Here is a 23,497-nt window from a genome sequence, read left to right on the forward strand (position 1 = left end):
GAATGTCTGGCTAGTATTATTATTATTATTATTATTATTATTATTATTATTATTATTATTATTATTATTATTGTTGTTGTTGTTGTTGTTATTATTATTGCCATGCGAAGAAGGGGAAAACAAGGGGTACCAAATAAACAAACATAATTTAGCAAACCTACACACAATCGCGTAAACGGCGATACGTCCTGAAAAGCTAAGAGAGTAGTACACTCTCATGGTCCTTGCAGACAGTATTCAAGCTCATAAATTCGTGAGAATTCATTGCCATCTCTAAAATTACCGGAAGACTGCTCCACAGTCATGTAATAAAGTGAATACAAGCCTTGTAGTGTTCTTGTGTAGGCCAGACCCGAAAGGGGAGGGGAAATGATTTGGGGTAAACCACTGAAGGAGGCGGTAGGTCTTGCTTTCGTGGACTTGGTTATTTGCATCAGTTATTCATTTTATTTTTTCTGATTTCGTTTGCGTTCTTTTACGTTCCATGCCTCTCTCTCTCTCTCTCTCTCTCTCTCTCTCTCTCTCTCTCTCTCTCTCTCTCTCTCTCTCTCTCTCTCTCAACCGCACATACAAACAAACATATATCGTCTTGGTTTTTATCATTCTTATTCATTCCTCTCTCTCTCTCTCTCTCTCTCTCTCTCTCTCTCTCTCTCTCTCTCTCTCTCTCTCATACACACACACACACACACACACACATTTACCCTCCTTTTTCATCATTTTTATATTATTTATTCTCTCTCTCTCTCTCTCTCTCTCTCTCTCTCTCTCTCTCTCTCTGCTCTCTCTCTACTCTCTTCTACCCTTTCTTTCTTTAGCCTAAATAACCTTAAGCATCACCTGACAAGTCTTTGTTATTCCCATCACGCGACACTCTATAGGACCTCCAGTTAGCGGTTGCGAATTTCAGGACATCTTTGCCGGCATTGATATGGGTTCGTTAGAGACGATGGTTTGACATGCATGATTATTCTGAGGCTTTTTTTTTTTTTTTTACTTTATTGAACAAATGTGTCATTTAAAGCTGGCTCGGTAGTATTATTTGCATTTGGCATTTTACTTCGACGAACAAATATAATCCTTCAAGTGAAGATTCGTCTCTCGCAGATCTTATGTACAGGTTGTGACACCATAACTTGCCCCCTTCCCCAGTAACCACCCCCAGCCCCTCCCCCTCTCTCTCTCTTTCTCTCAATGCTGGCACGCGTCGGATCTTTTGTGTGTTCCGTCTTGCACCATACGTTTTATTCGTGCTGTTGACTTTAGCACGTACGTGTAAGAAAACATTCGGGACATCAGACGTAATGGATCGTGATGTTTGTTGACCTTGAAAGAGGAAAGGAGAAGAGAGAGGGAAAAAATGAAACAGGCGGGCACACAGGAACATTTATTAAGGTAATAGATTATTTTTCTTTTGGTTGAAGCACGGCCGACAGATTTTCCTTGAGAAAGACAATGGTATATGTGTTGGTGGAAGGTTCTTTTTTTTTTTTTGTATGACAAGCATAACGCTGATAGAAAGTATTTTGAAATAGAAATTGGAGTATCGAAATTTAGACGAACTACGTGCGCCAGAAGTGTTGGAACATGCTTAATTGATTTTCACTGCTTATGAAAACAAATAAGAAAGGGATTCGACGATTTGGAATAAGTTAAGAAGGACAGGAAGGCGGTAGGTAAGGTTGGAATATATTAAGGACAGGAAGGCGGTAGGTAAGAAGTTGATGATAATAATAAAGCAAGCTTGAATAAGATAAGAGGAGGTAAGATTTGAAAAGCAACGAAGGAAAGCTGTTATGGAGGGGAACAGAAACGAAAGATGGAATGGAAGTGTGATCGGCAAGGACATGTGAAAATAAAGATAGTAAGAAAATTAACAAGAAAAGTCAAGGCAAGATTTCCAAGATAAGAAAGGAAAGGTGTTATAGAGGGAAGCAGGTAACACCTGGTGGCACCACCTGTGCCTTTAATTATCTCCTGCCACGCTTCACCTTATAGTTCATAACGTTATTGAATTACCTCAGCGGGCAGAGCTGGCGTTGGAGGCTGACGCCGAAACGGGATTTATTTTAGTTCCCTAAAACCCTCGAGGGAAAAAGGGAAGGAGAGGGGGCGGGGGGGGTGGGGGGCGAGAATCAAGGTCAACATTAGCAAGAGTTAGATTGGGAGAGGCGCTCTGTTCAGAAGTTTCGGGCTGATGAGATTATAAGTTTCCAAAAGGATTTCCCAAAAAGATAAGAAAGAAAAAGGGAATAGACGTTTTCATAATCTTTGTAATTTAATATTTTTTTTCTATTGTCAAAATCTTTCCACTTCAGAGTTTCTTCGGTGTTCATTGATAAAAAAAAAAGAAATGTCAAAGGTAAACTTGCCTGTAAAAAATGTCAAGTATGAAGAACGGATTTTAAACATAGTATTGAGAGGTATGTTTGCACTGTAAATATATTTAATCGGCAAACATCGGCGCCTATGTTAAAATGGCGATTATATCTGCTCTTCAGGTGGGGAAGCTTCAGTCTCTTTTTTTTTCATTCCTTCTTTTCCGAAGGGCGCATCGTAATGTAGGAGGAAGAAAGAAATGAAGTTAAGTGGGTCCTTGGGAGAGTGAATGTTAGGTACACGAGGACTGAGCGAGGAACGTGATGTCGATCCTCACTGCGGACTTTGTTCCTAGATCATTTAAGAGAGAGAGAGAGAGAGAGAGAGAGAGAGAGAGAGAGAGAGAGAGAGAGAGAGAGAGAGAGCCTTGAAAGTAGTCATGTGTTTAATTAAGCTCATGAGTTGTAGTTTATATAAGTGAATGTACGTAATTTTTCCTTTGCAATTATATGAATGTAAATATGTTTAGTCTTTGCAGGACTGTGTTAGGTTTGTAAAGTGGGAGTTTCGAAGTAAGGCCTCATATGCATAGAACGATTGACTGTTGGAATTTTATAGATTTTTCCATTTCACACTCTAACTGGGTCAGTTATTTTCGGTAACCTGTGGGTGGGTGTGTGTGTGTGTTTTTTTCTTTTTTTCTTTTTTTTAAGGGGAAAGTAAAGGATGAGTTAACAGGTTCGAGTCGACTGACCAAGTTTTGGCAAATTGGAAAAAAAAAAGCTTTGTTATGGAAGTGCCTGTTGTTGCAAGCGTATGCTAACTTTATGTCAACAGCACCTGATCCTGTTTTTTAATCGTAGATCAGCCCTGGGCCCCACCCTGGTGCCTGGGTATGGATTCATATTGGTGTAATTAAATTTATTCATTACCGAACATGGCGAGGTCGATTTGTAAGGGTTTCTGTGAACTAGGATGAATATAGCTTTGGATGATAAAGGCTTCCTTCAATTTTTGTGTATGAAGTAACTTTTGTTGCAGCGTATCAATTACATCATAAAAAGAGATTCATGTTTAAGGCGTGTGCTCGAAAAATCTCCGGAGAAATGTTTAGGGTATATTTGGTTGTGTAATGCGACGTTAATCGTACGTGAGCTCATGATGTAAGGTCTTGTATGTGACTGGGATATGTTGCAGAGAATGAGTTGTACATTTAAAAAAACGAAAGACGGTCATGAAGAGAATTGTGTGAAAGTAGGTTACCAAACTTGAGTTGTTATTATTATTATTATTATTATTATTATTATTATTATTATTATTATTATTATTATTGTTGTTGTTGTTGTTGTTGTTCTTCTTCTTCTTTCTTGTCGTTCAGGCAGAAAGTTCACAAGATTAAAACTGCAAATGAAAATTATGATAAAAAACGTAGCAGTTAATGATGATGATGATGATGAGGGTATAATTGTAGTCCTCATTTAGTCTGACAGTTGGTTTATCAAACATTTTCCCCTCTACTATATATGCATATATATATATATATATATATATATATATATATATATATATATATATATATATATATATATATATATATATATATATACATGTGTACATACATACATACATACATATATACATACATATACATGTTTGTGTATACATGCATACATGCATACATAAATAAATAAAGACATAATCCACGAAGGAAAGAGACTCCATTGAGTGCTGCAAGGCCTTTCGATTTATAGTCCTTTACTTAACAGTCAGACTATAAGTCGAAAGGCCTTGCAGCACTCAATTGTTTCTCTTTCCCTCGTGGATTTTGTCTATATATTTATATATTCATCACGTTCAGTATTTTCGTTGATTCAGTTATACATATATATACACATAAATATTAGAGGGGAAACAGCGAGAAAGAAAAATTCCAAAACTCTGGAAACAAAGTAAAAAGGGGGATGAAACGTTAGCACCGTCTCTAATGAGCCGTCTGGAGACAAAAGCTATGGATAGTGTCAGGTTGAATAAGACAACTTGATGAAGCTGCGTTGTTCAAGGGCAAACGAACCGTTGTCCCCAATAAAAGAGAGAAGAAAATAATAGGCCTTTTCAGACCCTCGTGACGCAGTAGTGGATTAATAGCATTGCTCAACTGGATTTTTCATTTTATCGTTTGCTTTTTAGTTTTCTGTAAAAGAAAACTGTTGTCCCGGCTTTGTATGTCCGTCCGTATTCTTTTTCTGTCTGCACTTTTTACTGTCCGCCCGCAGAGCTTAAAAACTACTAAGACTAGAGGGCTGCAAATAGTTATGTTGATCATCCACTCTCCAGCCATCAAACACCAAATTGCAGCCCTCTAGCCTCAGCAGTTTTGATTTTATTGAAGATTAAAGTCAGCCATAATCGTGCTCCTGGCAACCATATAGGATAGGCCACCACCGGGAGGTGGTTAAAGTTTCATGGGCGCATGGCTCAAGAAGAGACTGAGACCACTGAAAGCATATATCTATTTCGGTGGCCTTGATTATAGAGACTGGGCTAGCTAAGTACACTCTTACAATTTTAGTTATTAGAATAGAAACAAAATACATTTACAAACTTAACATCATGAAAAAATGAACATTCCTATCACAGAGCAAAAAATGTGGTTTGTTCTCGCATAAGGTAACAGGCAAGCTTTAGAAAAAAACACTTTTGTGCCAATCCACCTCGTACATGTGTGTTGGACACACATAAAGTGTTGATACATTGATAATTAAAAGAAAATTACTACACTGCATTTAAATCATAAATAAAAATATATTCTGAATTTGTAAAATACAAAAATATAAAGCATTAGTATCACTTCAGATCATCATCTGTTGCAATTGTGGCAAGTGTAAAATAAATCTTCGTCAGTGAAGTTCATGTCCTGCATGTTACATACCCTGCACTGGATCCACACTTCCCCGCCTTTTTACTTTTAGAAAATAGTTCTATGCACACTAAAACACAGGCCTTTCAACTGAGCTTTCTGAATCAGCATGAGCAGTTCTAAAACTATGCGACTGGTGTCTCTGTTGCTTTTGCGAAAAGAGGCCTTTTCATCATTGGTGTTTTTATTCAATTTCTTTCAAGTGCTTTTTCTTTTTTTTACTGGTGTCAGTTAGAATAGCAGAACGACGTTTCCTCCTATTCAGTGATTTTTCCTTTCTGGCATCTGCCTAGGCAATGGCCCCAGTTCTGGCAGGTGGTGAAGTCACTGTCTTCCCAGTTACCCAGAAGAAGACGGTGTGGGTCTATTCCGTTCCCCAAGGTGATCAATTTTACCGGACTTCTCCATCAAGAACTTTTTTTAATTCCATTGTTGTTCGTCATATTGCTGGTTTCAATACGCTGATGACTGGTCTGAAGCCTGTGTGTCTCTTTCGGACATCTCCAGATCGATCTGTTACATACACACCCTAAAATCAGAATCTTGAAAAAGTCTGTATTCAAAGGTGAAATTGGCATTCTGAAACCACTGAAAATATTAGAATGAGTGACAGCAAGAGGTAAAGCTTTGGAAACTATACCAGGAATGTCATAGATGGTCATAGTTGATCTTGGATTACTAGTCAATCACGAATCACATGCTCTGTTAACACATTTCTTCAGAGGTCTATAAACACTAATATCCAGGGCTGCAATCAGAGAGAGCAGTGTGGAGGAAATGATATGACACTCATCTCATTATCCTTACAAAATTCCAGGAACAAAACGTAAATTATATAAATAAACAGACTTGTTATTTTTTATCAAATAACGTGGAGCAATACCCCTACCATTTGGTACAAAAACACTTACCAGTCCATACCAAGACACCTTGAGTTATTAATTTTAATGGTATAGAATCTTTAAATCGTAAGAAAACATGCAAGAACTGAAAAAATATTCTTTCATGAATGTATAATGTTATAGCAAAAAACACAAAGATAACAAAATTTACTTACTACCGTCAAAATCAGACTCTGTCTCATAAATTCGAGCTTTTACGTCTAATCTCTATGGAATTTTGTTGGTAACTAAGGAACCACGGGGCAATTACACAGTATATGTATTCGAGTCATCTATTAGTAAACATGAAAGTTATTTAGAGTGTGTCAACTTACCCCTGTAGCCAACTAGCCCCGGTCTCCCCTACGCTGTACAGAAAACTCGATTGCGCCGAAGTTTAGAAACTTCGTCGCATTATTTATTTGTTTTTCTCCATTCAAATTGGAGTTTCCTCGTGTTGGATTTTGTTTACGTTTGCATTTAATTAGTATCTTTTAAGAATCGTTGGTTTCTTGTTTCGTAGATTACGGTTTGTAAGTTATTGGTTATATGAACCGGTTCTTCCCTTATACCTCTCTCTCCTCCCAATATATATATATATATATATATATATATATATATATATATATATATACAGACACACACACACACACAAAACACACATACATACAATTTCCTTAAATCCATTTGTGCCTCTGTTGACCCATACAATCAATTTGAGCACAAGGAAGGTTGTCGACTGCAGTGAGGATGAAGAGCAGTGGACTGATAACCACATCCCAAAATGAATATATATATGTTATATAAATATATATACACAGATTCAAGCCACAAAATCACATCATACCGGAACCACTATACCTTACCATGAATCGAACCGGGCCCTTTGGTTAAGATTCAGCGATAGTCGAATTGACCATCCGCTCATCAAGAGATATATGAATTATGGTTATGAAAGAGCGTAGATCATTACGGTCTGATTTCATTATCCTTTGTTTAAAACCCTCTTAGAATTCGGCATACCCACGTAGGCATTGAGAGAGGCCGCGTTTAATGGTATGCAACAGTACCCCGCCTGAAATCATGTCGCTCACAGAGTCCCTGTCATTCGTATTCTGTGCCTGTGGCGATGCGAACGACCACGGAATACTATTACTGCAGTACTTAGTGGGTAGCCTAAGCCCAATTTACCATGCTTTAGAAGAAGCTTCCAGTTTTGCAATTTTTATTAGTTCCGTTAAATAATCTTTGCATGTGCCATTACTTGTGGAATTTGTTTTCACAGTATGTTTAGGAATACTTAAAGAGGCATCACAACACTAGTGGTCATCGACGAAAATAGTATCATGCCTTAGACCTTGAAGATTGTAAAGGGAAACTTGATAGCATTTGCTGTCCCAGTCATTTGAGGATCCGAAAATAGAGCGGCCTCTTTCTCACATGCCGTAATATTTGTTTATGTGCGTGCGTTTATATGTGCGGCGCATGTCGGACGAACACCAAGATTGAATCATAGTCGGTTGGCGGTGCAGGTGAGTGAGTCAGCACCGATATAGTCAGCAGTGAGTTGAGTGAGTGAGTGGAACTACAACGGAGAGCTCTCTCTCTCTCTCTCTCTTCAGTCTACTCAGCGTTGTCGCTCCGGACGCACGGCCTCCCCCTCCCTCCACCTGCTCCTCCTCCATGTCAGTCACCGTCCTCCCATTTCGGGACTTTTCTGAAATTGTCAATTAATTCCCGTGCGTTAATCCGTGAGAGATATATTAATCCCATTTTTTGTCTGATTTTATCGAGTGAGTGGTCATTTTGCGGCAGTGCACCATAAATTGTACCGTTATGTGGCATTAATTAATTTGCGAATGACATATATTGCATAATCCATTTACATTGTTTTGCCAAGTGATTTGTTTTTAATTTTCGCGTTATTACATGTGCAGTTGAAGTCTTTATATGTTTTGTGCTCTAATTTACGCAAGATATTTGTTTATATATGCCTTTATGGAGTGACTTGTTAATGCTGCGGATGTTTACCTGCGAAATTCTGCTATGTGTTTGTGCATTAATTTGCAAGAGAAATCATTCGTTTATATCTGGTCTTGTAATGTGATTGTATTGATTTAATGCTGTTAGACTGTGTACGTCACGAAAGAAAATTTTATTCCTAGTTAGTGGGATTCTCAGGGACGAATATCAAAATGACAGTCAATTATGATGTGCGGAGAAAGTGTAACCTTTTAATCATTAGAACTGTGTACATTATGACTTGTCGAAAACATTCACTCTCCGATAATTTTTTTTAGTTAAAAACGATGTTGCTTTTACGAAATCTAATCTAATCAACGTGTGTTGGCATTATTGTGTAGCTCACGAATTTGTTGAATGACATTTTAAGTGAATATTTGATGACATTGTTATTGAGAAATAGGTCACTCATGTAGAACTGTCATTACGTGTTTAGCATTGAGAGGCCATCCACTGATAACCATTTTTCGATTCATCAGTCAATTTTATTCGGTCGCGAGAACGTGAGAATGAAGACGGTGTTATCGGTTCACAAGTACGAATATTACGGATTTGAAATATGTTTGCCGAATTGAGCTACGTAAGCATGTGTGTAGCAGTGTGGTCAGAAAGGTCACTCGAGACCTTTTAAATGAAGAAGAAGAAAAAGTTTAAGTGAATAATGACAATTTGGGACAAGTAATATATTCTGAGCAATGTTGGGCGAAGGTGCAAGCCAGTACAGCCCCGTGAGGCAGGAGGAGTTAGCAACACTTCGACAGGAATATGACGACCAGCAACAGCAGTTTACGCCCTTGCCCGATGTCGACGCCTTTCCTCCAAGGTAATAAAAGAGAGCGAGAGTTGAATCCTTTCCTCGAAAGTAGAGAGAGAGAGAGAGAGAGAGAGAGAGAGTCGAATTCTTTCCTCGAAAGTAGAGAGAGAGAGAGAGAGAGAGAGAGAGAGAGAGAGAGAGAGAGTTGAATCCTTTCCTCGAAAGTAGAGAGAGAGAGAGAGAGAGAGTCGAATTCTTTCCTCGGAAGTAGAGAGAGAGAGAGAGAGAGAGTTAAATATTTTTATTCGACCATTTGATTGCTTCCCCATATAATAAAAGGTCAGTCATTTCCTTGGAACGTTGCATTGCTTTTCTTTATAAAGTAATGTAGAAAGCTGAAATAGATTTTTATTTTGTACATCATTGAAGGGATTATATAGATGTAACTTAATAAACTGTATTCCACTAACAAGGAGGTAGTAATACGGTGGAGTTGATATTAATTTAAAAATGGAACTGTATAGAACTGATGACAGTATACGGGGTTGAATTACGTCGTCGTTATTAATGCCACTGAAATATTAATTGTAGATTATTGTAGATACTTGAAACCATATATGCGCGCTAAGACGCACACACACACAGTATAGAGAGAGAGAGAGAGGAGGGGGAGGGAGGGAGGGAGGGGGGTGTAGATAATATGTATTCTTCATTGTGTTTTCGATATCTATGTTACCTAGTGTTTTTAAAGTTGTCAAGTTTTGCCACAAATATAAAAAAAAACAATCAATAAATACCCAGTTATATTAACCACTCTGAGAGTGCACATCCAATTGAATATTTAAACTCTTCTTCCGCGTCTCAGGACAGGGAAAAGATCAGGAATGGGAGTCTTTTATATTCAAGACGCCATCCCAAGCACATTGCTATTCTACTCCCTACGAATTATTTTAGCCTGTCAAGACCGCTTAGCCAGCCGTTCCACGTCGACGATCCTCAGCTCTTGCGACCAGCACTCGAAATGGTAATTGGAAAATGACCCATTATAAGAATTAACAGTCGTACTTTCGGGGAACATAAGGTTGCTGCTTTCATAAGTCGACAGTGAAGCTGTGACCCTAAGAACAAAATATATGGAGCAACATAAGTTTGGGCCTTTTAATCTTTTATATGGAGTAGTTGAAGTTATGGGCTTTTTATGTCCAGTGTTTTTTCCAACGACTTGATACGAGTCGTTGTAAATACAAATCCCCACTACTACTGCTATTATTTCATGAGTCCCTGTTATGGTGTCAGGAGATTAATTTAACAGTGTTCTCAACCTTAGGAGTTAGCCGAGGCCACTGTACTAATGCCTTTTATAGTCACCAGTAACGCTGCGTACATTTTTTTTATTAAGTTTTTATTTACGTAGTAGTTAATGTATATATTTGTTTTATGTAAAGTTATATTTACGGCTTGTTCATTTTAAATATTAAAAGCTGCTCATTTAGTGCTGCTCCTCTCTTTTCCAACACAAGCATCCCATTCAGTGTAAGTTACATAGTCATATTCATTGCCTGTGGGTTCATACAATTTAGATAACACTGATTGACCTAATGACCTTTATGTCATGTGTTCAGTGGATACTTAATTTTTTAATCCTACTTTATCATTTTACTGTTCCTGATTGTGATATGGAGCCTGATAGCACCTGAACTTCGTAATGACGAGCCGTAACATTAGTTGAGAAAAAGCGGAAAGCGACAATTGCTTCTGTAATCGAAAATACAGCCGTGAATCTTTTTATAGATAGCGAGCACAAATTTAATTGATCATAACTGGCAGTTTATTATTATTATTATTATTATTATTATTATTATTATTATTATTATTATTATTATTATTATATAACAAGCTTAAAAGGCCAAGAACTGCAAAATAGTTTCCCACAGTAGAGTCATCAAATGTAGCTGTTACTTAATACGTTGAAATCTAGATGAATTAGGTATTTCAGGATCGTTCTGATTAACAAATAATTTCGACATGTTTTAGTAACCAAGCTGAGTCGTTTATGGATAAATCGTGTAGTTTTATGTGTCAGAATAATTTTGATTATTGTTAATAATGAAATTCGTGATATTGTAGTGGAGCTTAAATTTTGGGCCTTTTTTTTTTATTTCTTTTCTTTTAATTAATATTATGAAAAACAAACTCCTAACTAAAGTGGAAAGCGGTCGAGCGAAGCATGAGAACAAAAATACAAATCGCTTGACCGAGATTGTAAAATATTCAAAAGGAAAACGAAGATTATGGTTGATTCATATTTGTCCAGATGTATCTCTCTTTCTCTCTCTCTCTCTCTCTCCCTGTGTGTGTGTGTGTGTGTGTAAATAACCACAAAATCTTTTAAGAGATCCTTGAGGTCTCCAGATGCTAAATTTGCCTTAATGTTTTCACGTAAACTTTTGAGTAGCACTACAAAACTACATGAATTGACCGGAGGTCGAACCGACTCTCGTAATTTACGCGGGATATTGCACAAAATGTCATAAAACACGCTTCCGGTTGTTTGTTCTTAGTTCACCGTAGCGTTTGTTCACGTGCTCTTTCATCGTTGTCGAAATTGATAGCTCGCAATAAATTCTGAATGCATTTTAAAAAAAAATCTGTATAACTGTTTCTGCGTCCATTAGTTGTGTGAACGGAAGAAATAATTTACTCACATTTCGTAGAGGTTGACCTGTATGTCAATATGCTCTTCTATTTTCCTGTAGGATTTCTTTCGTTCTTAGTTGACGTCGATAGGATAAACTTTACCCTTATAATTCAGGATGATTCGCTTTATAATTGTAAACTCGGCTAATGCTGTTTCGTTTTATGTTGTAGATTAGTTTAGCCTCTTGTCAGGACGACCTTTCGCTTGTATGAGGAGAAGAGACTTTACAGTTGGTTAGTTTTTAATACAATTGCCAAAAAGAGGTTAATCTAAAACTCGATTGATGTCTGGTAAGTAGGCCGGGTAGTTGATTCAGACTTTTTAGAGTCTGTGAATCTCTCTCTCTCTCTCTCTGCGCTGCCGTTCATATTGAAAATTCAGGAATGAGTTGTACATCAATTTGTGATTATTGTATACTGATCGAGACAGTACTGACCTATAGAATCTTACAGCCAGTTTCGGTAAGTTTAATCAGCTATTTAAGTATAGACCCACTGTTGAGGTTTAAAGAATCGGTGAGATAAACCTTGGTTTTTGTGTTGTCATTGTGGGATCCACAGTTCTATGCAGAACAAGAAAGCTTACGCCCGTAAGTTGGTCGTCTGTACTTTCTCCCAGCGAAGACCCGTGCTGTATCTCACAATTGAGGATGACGAGAAGTTAGGGTGGCTGAATATTCTGAGTGTCTTTCTTGTATGGGTCACAAAGAGTAAACCCCTTACTTAATATTCTTTATTGTGCCTTTGTATCTTCTTTGGAGCCCGCTTCGTAGAAGCTAGTAGATGATACATAAGAGGTGGTTTGGATACTTTTTTTTTTTAATTCATCAAATGCCCTCCCCTGTCACGATGTGTCGATATCCGTAGATGGTTAAGAGGGAATGTCCTGTTTCTCCCGTAGGTAGAGATGACCGATCGTTTTTTAGGACACAGTCACCCAAGAGTGTGTAGATAATGTGTGTATGTATATATGTATGCATGTATATATGTATGCATGTATATATATATATATATATATATATATATATATATATATATATATATATATATATATATATATATATATATATATATATATATATATATATATATATATATGATTATTATCACTTTTGTACGTGATTCATTTATCACACGTTACCACAGGTGAAAAATAAGAAAGCAGGGTGTAGGTCTGACCGGTTTCGACTTTATTTCCAAGCCATTGACGAATGGCTTATTTCCAAGCCATTGACGAATGGCTTGGAAATAAAGTCGAAACCGGTCAGGACCTACACCCATTTCTATTTTTCACCTTTCTTATATATATATATATATATATATATATATATATATATATATATATATATATACCCCTCTCTTAATCTAAGTGGTGAATTAGGTACCTGGAGATTGGACGATGTAGTGGTCACAGTGAGATTTATTAAGAAACTTCATAAGAAATGATTCCATATGTATATAAGTCGCATGTGTTGATAGATGGCTTTCGTAAACGTGCAAACGCAAACATACATTCACACGTTTACACATGCGTCCGTGTATTTTTAGTGTATAGGCTAGTTTTACCGTATATCATCCGTTTTTATTCCTGCACGCGCCTGTACGAGGTTATTATTAAAATGAGTATATTAAAGATACACCTAAACATGCAACCAATGTGGGTGGGTTTCCGAGCCGCGTCTTGATTTATATCCCTTATCTGTTGATAAGAACTGAAAAGATATTTTTCCTGCCAGATTTGAAACTTGCGATGAAATCTAACCAAGTATGTAAGCGCTCATGCTGACATACATCGCGTTGTCTAAATATTTTCTAAGACGTGAAGGAAACCTATGTGGGGAAATTGATATTAAAGAATGTAAGATACGAAAGAGATTCTAGAGGATGAGAAGTGGGAAAGGAGACGTAAGAAAACTTGAAATTGGTCGTTGGGAGGGGGCGGGAGATCATCGTTAAAATACTCTGATATGCTGCACCTTATTTTATTGACTGTAGAATCTGTACTGTGTTGCGTTGCAGCTTGATCAACTCGAGTTGGGTATACCCAATAACCTTCCACAGTCGAGGTGTACAAGGCTACTTGTTGGAGGGGTACAATTAAAAATTTTATCTTTTTTCTTTATTATTATAGAATTTATACTTACAGTCACATGCTGTGCCTGTTTTCTCATAGTTTCACCAATTCAGCATTCTATTAGGGTAATGTTTGTTTGGCCAGTCCTTGGCTTTTGGCATATTCTTCAGTAGCGAGTGTTCATTATGATGCTAACAAAATTCTGTCTCCTGACAGTCATAGCAGTCAAATTACGGCTGAAATTTTGTCTTAACAGTTTTTGCCTCTCTCCTTTCTTTTGTCTTTTGCAAAAGCTTGCGTAATTAATGTTTCAGTCCAAAATTCAAGCAAGGAATATTTACATAAAACGGGTGATTGTCCAGCCAGAACTAGGTCCAATTTGATGGTTGCTTTAGCTTAAGTTTGTCCTAAGCTAGCACGGACCCTTACACTGAGTTGTCAATGGGGTTCAGAGGTCTGGTGTATACTTGCAGAGAGGAAGGGCTGATTGGCGTTGTTTCTTATTTAAGTTTAGTCAACAGCACACACTGATCTGCTTTTGGATGGCATCCCATTGAACCCCTAGAGTGATTAAGAGTTGAGAATCTTGGCTGTTTATTGTGATGTGATGTCGAAATTACAGTACATCTCGCAGGACAATGACAGGCGTAGTTTACGTTCTGCTTTAATGTCTTCCCTTTGTGCTTTGCGGCCCAGTTTCTGTCCATCAGTCGGAGGTGCAGTGTGTCTCCCCCAACGCAAATTTTAGAAGGAAATCAGCACTTATTTTCGGCACTGCACTGCCCCAGAGTCGCGGTATTATTTGGTCAGTAAACGCCAGCGGTTGAATAGGCCATTGTCTCCGTATTTCGGCCATTTCCACGAACGTCGTCATTGTAATGCCCCCGACTGAGAGTCAGAGGACAATAATGAATGATGATTATGATGATGATGAATTTCATATATCGTTATAATTGTAAGTACAGTTTTCTGTAATGATGAAAGCTCAAAGGCTGGTAGCGATTGCGGAGGTAAATATATTTGCGTTGGAAATAGCTTCCACTTCAAATGCAGGTCAGCGAACTGTTTACATAAATGTAAAGGCATTGTTTGATGCGAAAATTGATGTAATTTTCTTTGATATTTGTATTCTCATCAGTTAAAAATTTGAGCTTTGATTTTTAATAACAGTGGAGTTTGAGTTGATTTTGAGGTTTTTACAAGCTTTTTATATATATATAAATAGGTTTTCACACTGATGGTTTCAACAAGCCTTCTTATTTTCATATTACACTAGTATATACAGGAAAAGATATTCATATATATATATATATATATATATATATATATATATATATATATATATATATATATATATATATATATATATACACACACACACACACACGATTTCGATAAATAAAGACAATGTACACTGCTATATTAGTTCAGAAACTGCTGCATCGTCGTTAAACCCCGTGTGCAAAACTTCCACATGAGAAGCTTCATATACCTACATATAAGGCGCATCAGCAGTATGTTAAAAACCTCTAACATATCGCCTCATTTATCTTGATCCTGCACTCTATCCAGCACTCGCGTGACCTTCCTCTCCTACGCTTAACAGACGCTCCAGAATCATACCCTAATTTCATCACCCTACGATCCTCCATTCTCTCTGCATGGCCAAACCATCTCAAAATACGGAACCATCCTTACACACATGTGCTACCCATTTTTTACCACTTCAGAGTATCTCTGTGTATCACCATTTCAATTACTCTCTGCCCATAAACTATGCGTGTTTCTGTCCCAGTGCGTGTGTGTTTAGACACCAACCATCAGCTGTTATGTAAAGTGGCTGGTATATTTAAAAACAAATATCTATATGCATGTTGGTTCGTAAATTTACATCTAATTGTTTTTCAAGGTTTTCCCTTCTATGCCAGATATTGTGTTCACAGTTATTGTGTGACTCTTTTGAATCTGTCACCAGAATTAGAAAGCAGCTGTCCATGTAACTTATATCACTATTCTATAGGGACAAGTCAAAAATGTATAGTTCTACTTGAGAACAAGAACAATTTAAGTATTTCGTATATATATCTTTATTAAACCTTGAATACGCTTAAATTTTGATTCCAGCACGAATCCCAGTTCTTGAAATAATTACATGGGTTATTAATGACATGGGTTATATATCGTAGAGTGTCAGAAAAAAATGAAAGAGTATAGAGCATTTCTAGTGAGTGTGTCTTTCAACTTGGTACGTTGAGATGTTTGAACTCCAAAAATGCAGTCTTTAATTGCAAATTTTTGTTGCTGAATAAAATTTCTTTTGAACGCTACCATTACTGAAAATGTGTAATGTAACATGATAAAAATGCTTTAAAAATGTTGAGAATTTTATTGTTGCGCGGATGATGGCCTTCAGTGAAGCTCAAACAGTGACAGTCATTTATCACCAGCATTTAAACAGCGGGATATGAGATCGATCTTTGCTGTCAGCCAAGAAAGAAAGATGAGAAAGTCTATATTTTCTCACGCGAAAACCTCCAAAATTGAGCTCGCCCCAGTTTTACAACGGCAGTGTCGCGGAATCTGTGTCACTTTTTTTCAAGTTCAGTGACTCTTTTCGTAGAGATCGGTTATTTTCTTGTAGTATTTGATCTCCTGGTGTAGAATTGCAAATCGTGTTACCCAGGTTTTGTTAAGGATACTAAAAGAGGGTTCTTAGACCGCAAACCTACGGCAAGGCTGAGCAAGCATCGCCCAAAAAAGGCTCTCTGTCTCCATATAATACATTTCTTTCTCTCTCAGAATCTACTCGCTCGTTGCCGGTGGTGAGGTCCACTTTAAACAATTTTCGCAAAAATCCTTAATTACTTTTTGCGTCATCCCTCTTACAAACTGACGAACGCACCGAACGAAGCTCATATCCTCCGTGTTGGAGATAATGACGTGCTAATTCTGTAATTATTTTTTGGAATATGAAATAAATCCTTTCATTATCGCGAACTCCGAAATGTAAACTTGACAAAGTTGTGAAAGTTTGGTCGTTCTCCGTGAAGGTCGGGTGCCTTTAAAGGCCAAGTAGCTGATCCAAAAATGATGTAACATTTTCTGCTAGACAATGCAGCCCGAAAGTGACTGTTCCTGGGTTTGATCTCGTCTGTTTTTAAGCGTGCAGAAAATTCCTCAAGTGGTTAGCTTCGTCCATGCGAGAATCGTAACGATTTTCGCTAGAATTGATGCATTTTATAACTATTCATTCGAGGAACTGCAGCTTTGAAAAGTCAGTTGTTGACATTAAAATGTCAGAATGTCAACATATCCATCATTTTATGGTTGAAATTTGAGCAAAACGATCAGTTTGGTGATCGGGGTTTGCTGTTGCCGATTTCCCTTCGCGTGTGCAGGCCTAAAAGTTAGGTTGGTAGAGAATGGCATGGTTCTCTAACACTTCTCGATCAAACATTTTGGTCTGGCTTTCCTCCTGCATTTTGTAAACTGATAATGAACCCCTTTTTATAGCATCTCCAATTTTCTGTATATACTCTGTTGAGTCTAATTCTGCGGGAAATAATGACTTCCTGCAGAGTTATGACGCATCATTGAATTTGGAGCAACTGGTACTTTTCATGATTTTTCTGCTGCTTGAAAAAAAATGATTGGCAATGAACTCGGACGAAAAATATAGTGCTTTGAATTTACATGTGCTTTTCAAAGGTCTCCAGGTGACCACGGCTGTGACTGCACTGAAACTCTCACCGGTCTTCCCTTTGACATTCATTGCGCTGTATATTTTCATTGGAATTTGTAGTTACACGGCTCTTGTGTCTTTGTGTTAGGGACTGACATATTTACCACCCTGGTCCATCATTTTTCTTCGTTATAAGTGTAGGACCTTGCGAAGAGTTTGTCCGTTTACACAGGATAGTCTTCATGCCTCTTTAAATTGTTTTTTGAACGTAAGTTTGTCTCCACCCCTTGTCTTCTTTTCTCACGTGATTTATTTAATTTTGTTTAATTCATTTTATGTTGAAGTATATTTTTACAGGCCCTTAAGTATTTGTTGTTATTATTTTGTGAAAAAAAGAATTCTTGATCCTGTAACTCAATGACGATAATCGCATCATACGGTCACAAAAATATTTGCTTCCTGAACAACGAAAACAAGTAACGCGGTTAAGAGGGTCCACGCTAGCTTAGTCTCTCTCTCTCTCTCTCTCTCTCTCTCTCTCTCTCTCTCTCTCTCTCTCTCTCTCTCTCTCTCTCTCTCTCTCTCTCTCTCTCTCTCTCGCCACAAGAGATGCAGGGGTAGAATTTTTACTGCACCTATTCTCGATATTCTCGTTGCATAATTGAAACAATTTTCCAACGCGGTATTTTCGCTGCATTTCTGGAGCCAGACTCGAACAAGTTTGGTTAATAAGAATTTGTTGCTAGAGCGTCACATATAGCATTAGCAAAGATTTTTGTTTAGTATGTAAAATACTTATAGTAATTTTATCATATTGTCGTGTTTGTACATATTTTGCCTCTTTAAACAGTACGATTTTTCTCAAGGAAATTTAGTTTTCCATACATGTCTCAAACGCTGTTTCATTCTTGGGAAGCTAAACTTGAAAATACTGAAGGCACGGACACACACACACACACGCACGCGCGCACACACACATATACTGTATATGTATATATATATAATATATATATATATACAGTATATATATATATATATATATATATATATATATATATATATATATATATATATATATATAAAACGTCTCTCCTTTCCTGTACTGTTCATGGTGGCTACATGTCGTACGGTGTCGATTTCAAGTGGGTCCTCCCCAGACCGGTTTTTTGTTAATCCTCTGTGGCAGTACCTTAGTGTAAGGCTTCGAAAAACCTAGTGGTGGTGTAAAGTTTAAGGGGGGTATACCTGAGCTCATGTTTCCTTTTTAATATTTTGCTTATTCGTCGTCTGTTCTCACGTAACTCGGTGGAGAGGGAGATGAGGCTGAGATGGGTTGCTTGTTGTAATCAGAGTTGTTTGGATGATTAATGTACATACATACGTACATACACACACACACACATATATATATATATATATACATACATTATATATACTACATATATATCTTTATATATATAACCTAAATACATATATCTACATATATACATACATTATATGTACTACATAATATCTTTATATATATATATATATATATATATATATAATATTTATTTATATATATAAATTATATATATATATAGTCATATATATGCATGTTGCACTATACCCGATTTTCCCTTGAAGGTGGTGGATCTAGAGAGTGTACTGTAGCCTTTTGGTTCTCATCAAGTCATTTGAGATACGGTTGCTAGGCCCAAGGTCTGGATACTGAGCCAGCGCAAAGTGCTACACAGAGACTGATGGCAATAATACGAAATACGCTTTCCCCTGAATGAACTCTTGGCATGGGAGAATTTCGATACAAACTAAGTGATGCAGTATACAATACAATACAATATATATATATATATATATATATATATATATATATATATATATATTAATCATCTGGAAAATGGAAATAAAGTAATAAAGAACATTCTGTTAATAGGAAATCAAGGAGCAATGATTTTCTTATCAGATCTTACAAGGACTCCTGCCTTCCACTTCTGGAGAGAACGCTCCCCTTCAAGGATGCCCTCAAAGAACTGGCGTCCCTCAGGAGCCTTCGGCCCTCACCCTTGCGGACCTCACCAGGCCTGCTTCCCCAGCCTGGCAGGATACCTGCCTTCCTCCGAGGAAGCAGCCTCTGGGTCGGACCCTTTCCTTCAAGGCTGCCCTCAAGAGACTGGCGAGCCTTGGGGCTTTTGGACCTCATCCCTGAAGTTCTTGGGCCCTCTCCAGGCCCGTTTCCTCAGCCTGGCAGGATACCTGCCTTCCTCTGAGGAAGCAGCCTCTGGGTCAGACCCTTTCCTTCAAGGCTGCTCTCAAGAGACTGGCGAGCCCTAGGGGCTTTTGGACCTCATCCCTGAAGTTCTTGGGCCCTCTCCAGGCCCGTTTCCTCAGCCTGGCAGGATACCTGCCTTCCTCCGAGGAAGCAGCCTCTGGGTCGGACCCTTTCCTTCAAGGCTGCCCTCAAGAGACTGGCGAGCCTTGGAGGCTTTTGGATCTTATCCCTGAAGTTCTTGGGCCCTCTCCAGGCCTGCTTCCTCAGCCTGGCAGGATACACTGCCTTCCTCCGAAGTAGCCTCTGGTCGGACCCTTTCCTTCAAGGTTGCCCTCAAAGACTGGCAGACGCCAGGGGCTTGGACCTCATCCCACACCAAGTTCTTGGGCCTCTCAGGCCTGCTTCCTCAGCCTGGCAGGATATGCCTTTCTCCGAGGAAGCAGCCTCTGTCGGTTCCCATCCCTTCAAGGCTGCCCACCAGCTGCCTCAAGAGACTGGCCAGCCTTGAGGACTTTGGGTCTCATCCTTGAAATTCTTGGTCCCTCTCCCAGGCCCGTTTCCTCAGCCTGGCGGGATACCTTCCTCTGAGGAAGCAGCCTCTGAGTCAGACCCTTCCCTTCAGGCTATCTCTCAAGAGACTGGCCAGCCTAGGAGGCTTTGGACCTCATCCTGAAGTTCTTGGCCCTCTCCAGGCCTGTTTTCCCCAGCCTGGCAGGATGCCTGCCTTCCTCCGAGGAAGCAGCCTCTGGTCGGACCTTCCTTCAAGGCTGCCTCAAGAGACTGGCCATCCTTGGAGGTTTTGGGTCTCATCCTTGAAGTTCTGGGCCTCTCCAGGCCCGCTTCCTCGGCCTGGCAGGGATACCTGCCTTCCTCCAAGGAAGCAGCCTCTGGGTCAGACCTTTCCTTCAAGTCTGCCCTTAAGAGACCACAATCCTTGGGGACTTGGTCCTCATCCTGAAGTTCTTGGGTCCTCTCCAGGCCTGCTTCCCCAGCCTGGCAGGATACTCACCTTCCTCCGAGATGCAGCCTCTGGGTCAGACCCTTTCCTTCAGAATCTGCTCTCAAAAGACTGGCCATCCTGGAGGAGCTTTTGGTCTCATCTGGTTCTTGGGCCTCTCCAGCCTTCTTCAGCCTGGCAGGGGATACCTGCACCTTCCTCCGAGGAAGCACTCTGGGGTCAGGACCCTTTCCTTTCAAGGCTGCCCTTAAGAGACTGGGCAGATCCTTGAGGACTTTGGACCTCATCCCTGGGTTCTGGGTCCTCTCCAGGCCCCCTTCCCCTCAGCCTGGCAGGATACCTACCTTCTTCCGAGGAAGCAGCCTCTGTCGTGGACCCTTTCTCCTTCAAGGCTGCCCTCAAGAGACTGGCCATCCTGGAGGACTTTGGGCCTCATCCCTGAAGTTCTTGGGTCCTCTCCCAGGCCCGCTTCCCCAGCCTGGCAGGATACCTGCACCTTCTTCCGGGGAAGCAGCCTCTGGTCAGACCCTTCCTTCAAGGCTGCCCTCAAGAGACTGGCCAGCCTAGGAGGCTTTGGGATCTCATCCTTGAGTTCTTGGGCCCTCTCCCAGGCCCGCTTCCCCAGCCTGGCAGGATACCTGCCTTCCTCGAGGAAGCAGCCTCTGGAGTCGGACCCTTTCCTTCAGGCTGCCCTCAAAAGACTGGCAAGCCTTGTAGGCTTTTGGACCAATCACAAGTTCGGGCCCTCCTGGACACTTCCTCATGGGGAAGGGTCAGAGCAGCCTCTAGGCAGACCCTTCCCTTCAAGGCTGCTCTGAAGGGTTCGGGTCGGACCCTTCCCCTCACCTTGTCCAAGGACTTTGCTTTTCTCCACCCTACTTCTTGTTTTCTGACACTCTTCTGGATATCCATTTTCATTGTCTATTTGAAGCATCTCGGAGATTGTTCTGCTTCACTTTTTTTGAATGCTCGGCGCATGCGTCGAATCACCATTTCTATGCTTTCCTTCCAGGAGCAAATATGACATGAAGGATTCCAAACGATTTGAAAATCTCAGAGGTTTTTAGACTTTCATTTCAACATCGCTAGATTTCTCTCATTCTTCCAGGGGGAGTTCCAAAATATATTCAAGGCAAATCCGAAACCTGTGTTTTGATCTAAAACCTTCAGGGTTTCCTTAAACAATAGAATCCTTCAGTCTACTGACGATATTGATCATCCTCTGATTCTCCAAAGTCTCCGAGGAACAACCTGTGAATCCAAAATCTTTGAAGTAGTTTCTAACACCTCAGGTTATCTACTTTTTCTCCGTCGACATTCTTCAGTTTACCCGCGCCGATGTCGTCTCTTTTTTATTCCTTTTCTTTCTTATTTCGAGCGAAGAACTATCAAGCGGTATTTTGGGCATCCAAATCTCCTCTCAATCAGCTTAGAAAAATACCTCAGGATTCTCTACCTTTTATTTCTTATAAATTCTTTAGTTCCCTCCCTGTCTCCACTGTCTTCCTCTCTCTCTTCTTGATTATTTCCTTTTTATTTCAGAAATTTGAAAGAACTTGCATCCGTGAGTGACAATACGACTGAGGGCTGCCGAATAAACTTAATCAGAAGGCGGGAACCTCGACTTCATACTGCTCCGAAGTAAGTCCATATTTTCATCAGTAAACAATTACAGACTGAAGTTATCTGCCATTCTCGCATGTGTACTTTTCCTCTGAAAATCTCGTTTTTAGTGGATCTGCTTCGTCATCCAGTCCATTTTAGCATAATTCTTTCGCCTTCTTTGCTCGCATGCTGTTTCTGAAGGCTTCAAGACGTCTTCCTGGAGAATCCCCGAGATGGCACTGTAGTCCTATGGGTGTCAGTGCACCTATTGAGTTATGACGCTATACGCATGAGCGGAAGATTTCTCTCGACTGCAGTGAAAACACGAAGACATGGCGCCAGGCGACAATGTTCTTTCTTGCAGCAGAAGGTATGAAATTTTCTTGAAAGCTTTATTGCCACGAAAATATCAATATTTAAAAAGAAAGAAATTAAAAATTTAGTGGAAAAATCATCATCATGGCATCTTTTTCTCTCGTCATGAGGATATATATATATATATATATATATATATATATATATATATATATATATATATATATATATATATATATATATATATATATATATATACGTTATATGTATAATATGCATATATAATATACATATATACATATATATATATATATATATATTATATATATATATATATATATATATATATATATATATATATATATATATATATATATATATATATATATATATATATCCCGACGACGAGAGAAAAATATACGACGATGATGCTTTTTCGATAAATTTATATTTTTCTTTTTAAAGATACTGATATTTTCGTGGCATAAATCTTTCAAGGAAATTCCATCCCCGAAGAGGACAAGGTTGACTTGAAATTATTATATATATATATATATATATATATATATATATATATATATATATATATATGTATATATATATATATATATATATGTATATATATATATATATATATATATATATATATATATATATATATATACTATATATATATATATATATATATATATATATATATATATATATATATATATATATATATATATATATATATATATATATATATATATATATATATATATATATATATATATATATATATATATATATATATATATATATATATATATATATATATATATATATATATATATATATATATATATATAAAGAGAGAGTGGGGTTGGGGAATTTTGATTCTGTCTCACTGGCTAAACGTATCCAAATCTAAGTGTCTTGAAACTTTCCCGATGTGATTTTCGCAAATCATGGAGCTGTATTTTATTTTCAAGTGAATTTTTCAGGTTCCTTCTAACCTTCCA

The 23,497-nt window shown here is 38.4% G+C and overlaps 1 protein-coding gene across 7 annotated transcripts in view; it reads left to right on the forward strand.

The window, feature by feature from the left end:
• Oatp30B (Organic anion transporting polypeptide 30B) overlaps positions 1-23,497 on the forward strand; it is a 314,617-nt gene that overhangs the window by 262,700 nt on the left and 28,420 nt on the right. Inside the window, exons 1-2 of one of the 7 annotated variants that reach the window (XM_067096786.1) lie at positions 7,667-7,692; positions 8,619-8,962. The exons of 3 other annotated variants lie outside the window; for them this stretch is intronic. In XM_067096786.1, the coding sequence (XP_066952887.1) occupies positions 8,835-8,962 (128 nt within the window). In that variant the 5' untranslated portion in view covers positions 7,667-7,692; positions 8,619-8,834. Of the gene's footprint in view, positions 1-7,666; positions 7,911-8,480; positions 8,963-23,497 lie in introns of those variants that run through there. 3 more of the 7 variants (XM_067096785.1, XM_067096788.1, XM_067096787.1) reach the window with 3 other exon arrangements.

The sequence above is a fragment of the Macrobrachium rosenbergii genome, chromosome 53, assembly GCF_040412425.1.
Source record: "Macrobrachium rosenbergii isolate ZJJX-2024 chromosome 53, ASM4041242v1, whole genome shotgun sequence".
In the NCBI taxonomy this organism is placed as follows: domain Eukaryota; kingdom Metazoa; phylum Arthropoda; class Malacostraca; order Decapoda; family Palaemonidae; genus Macrobrachium; species Macrobrachium rosenbergii.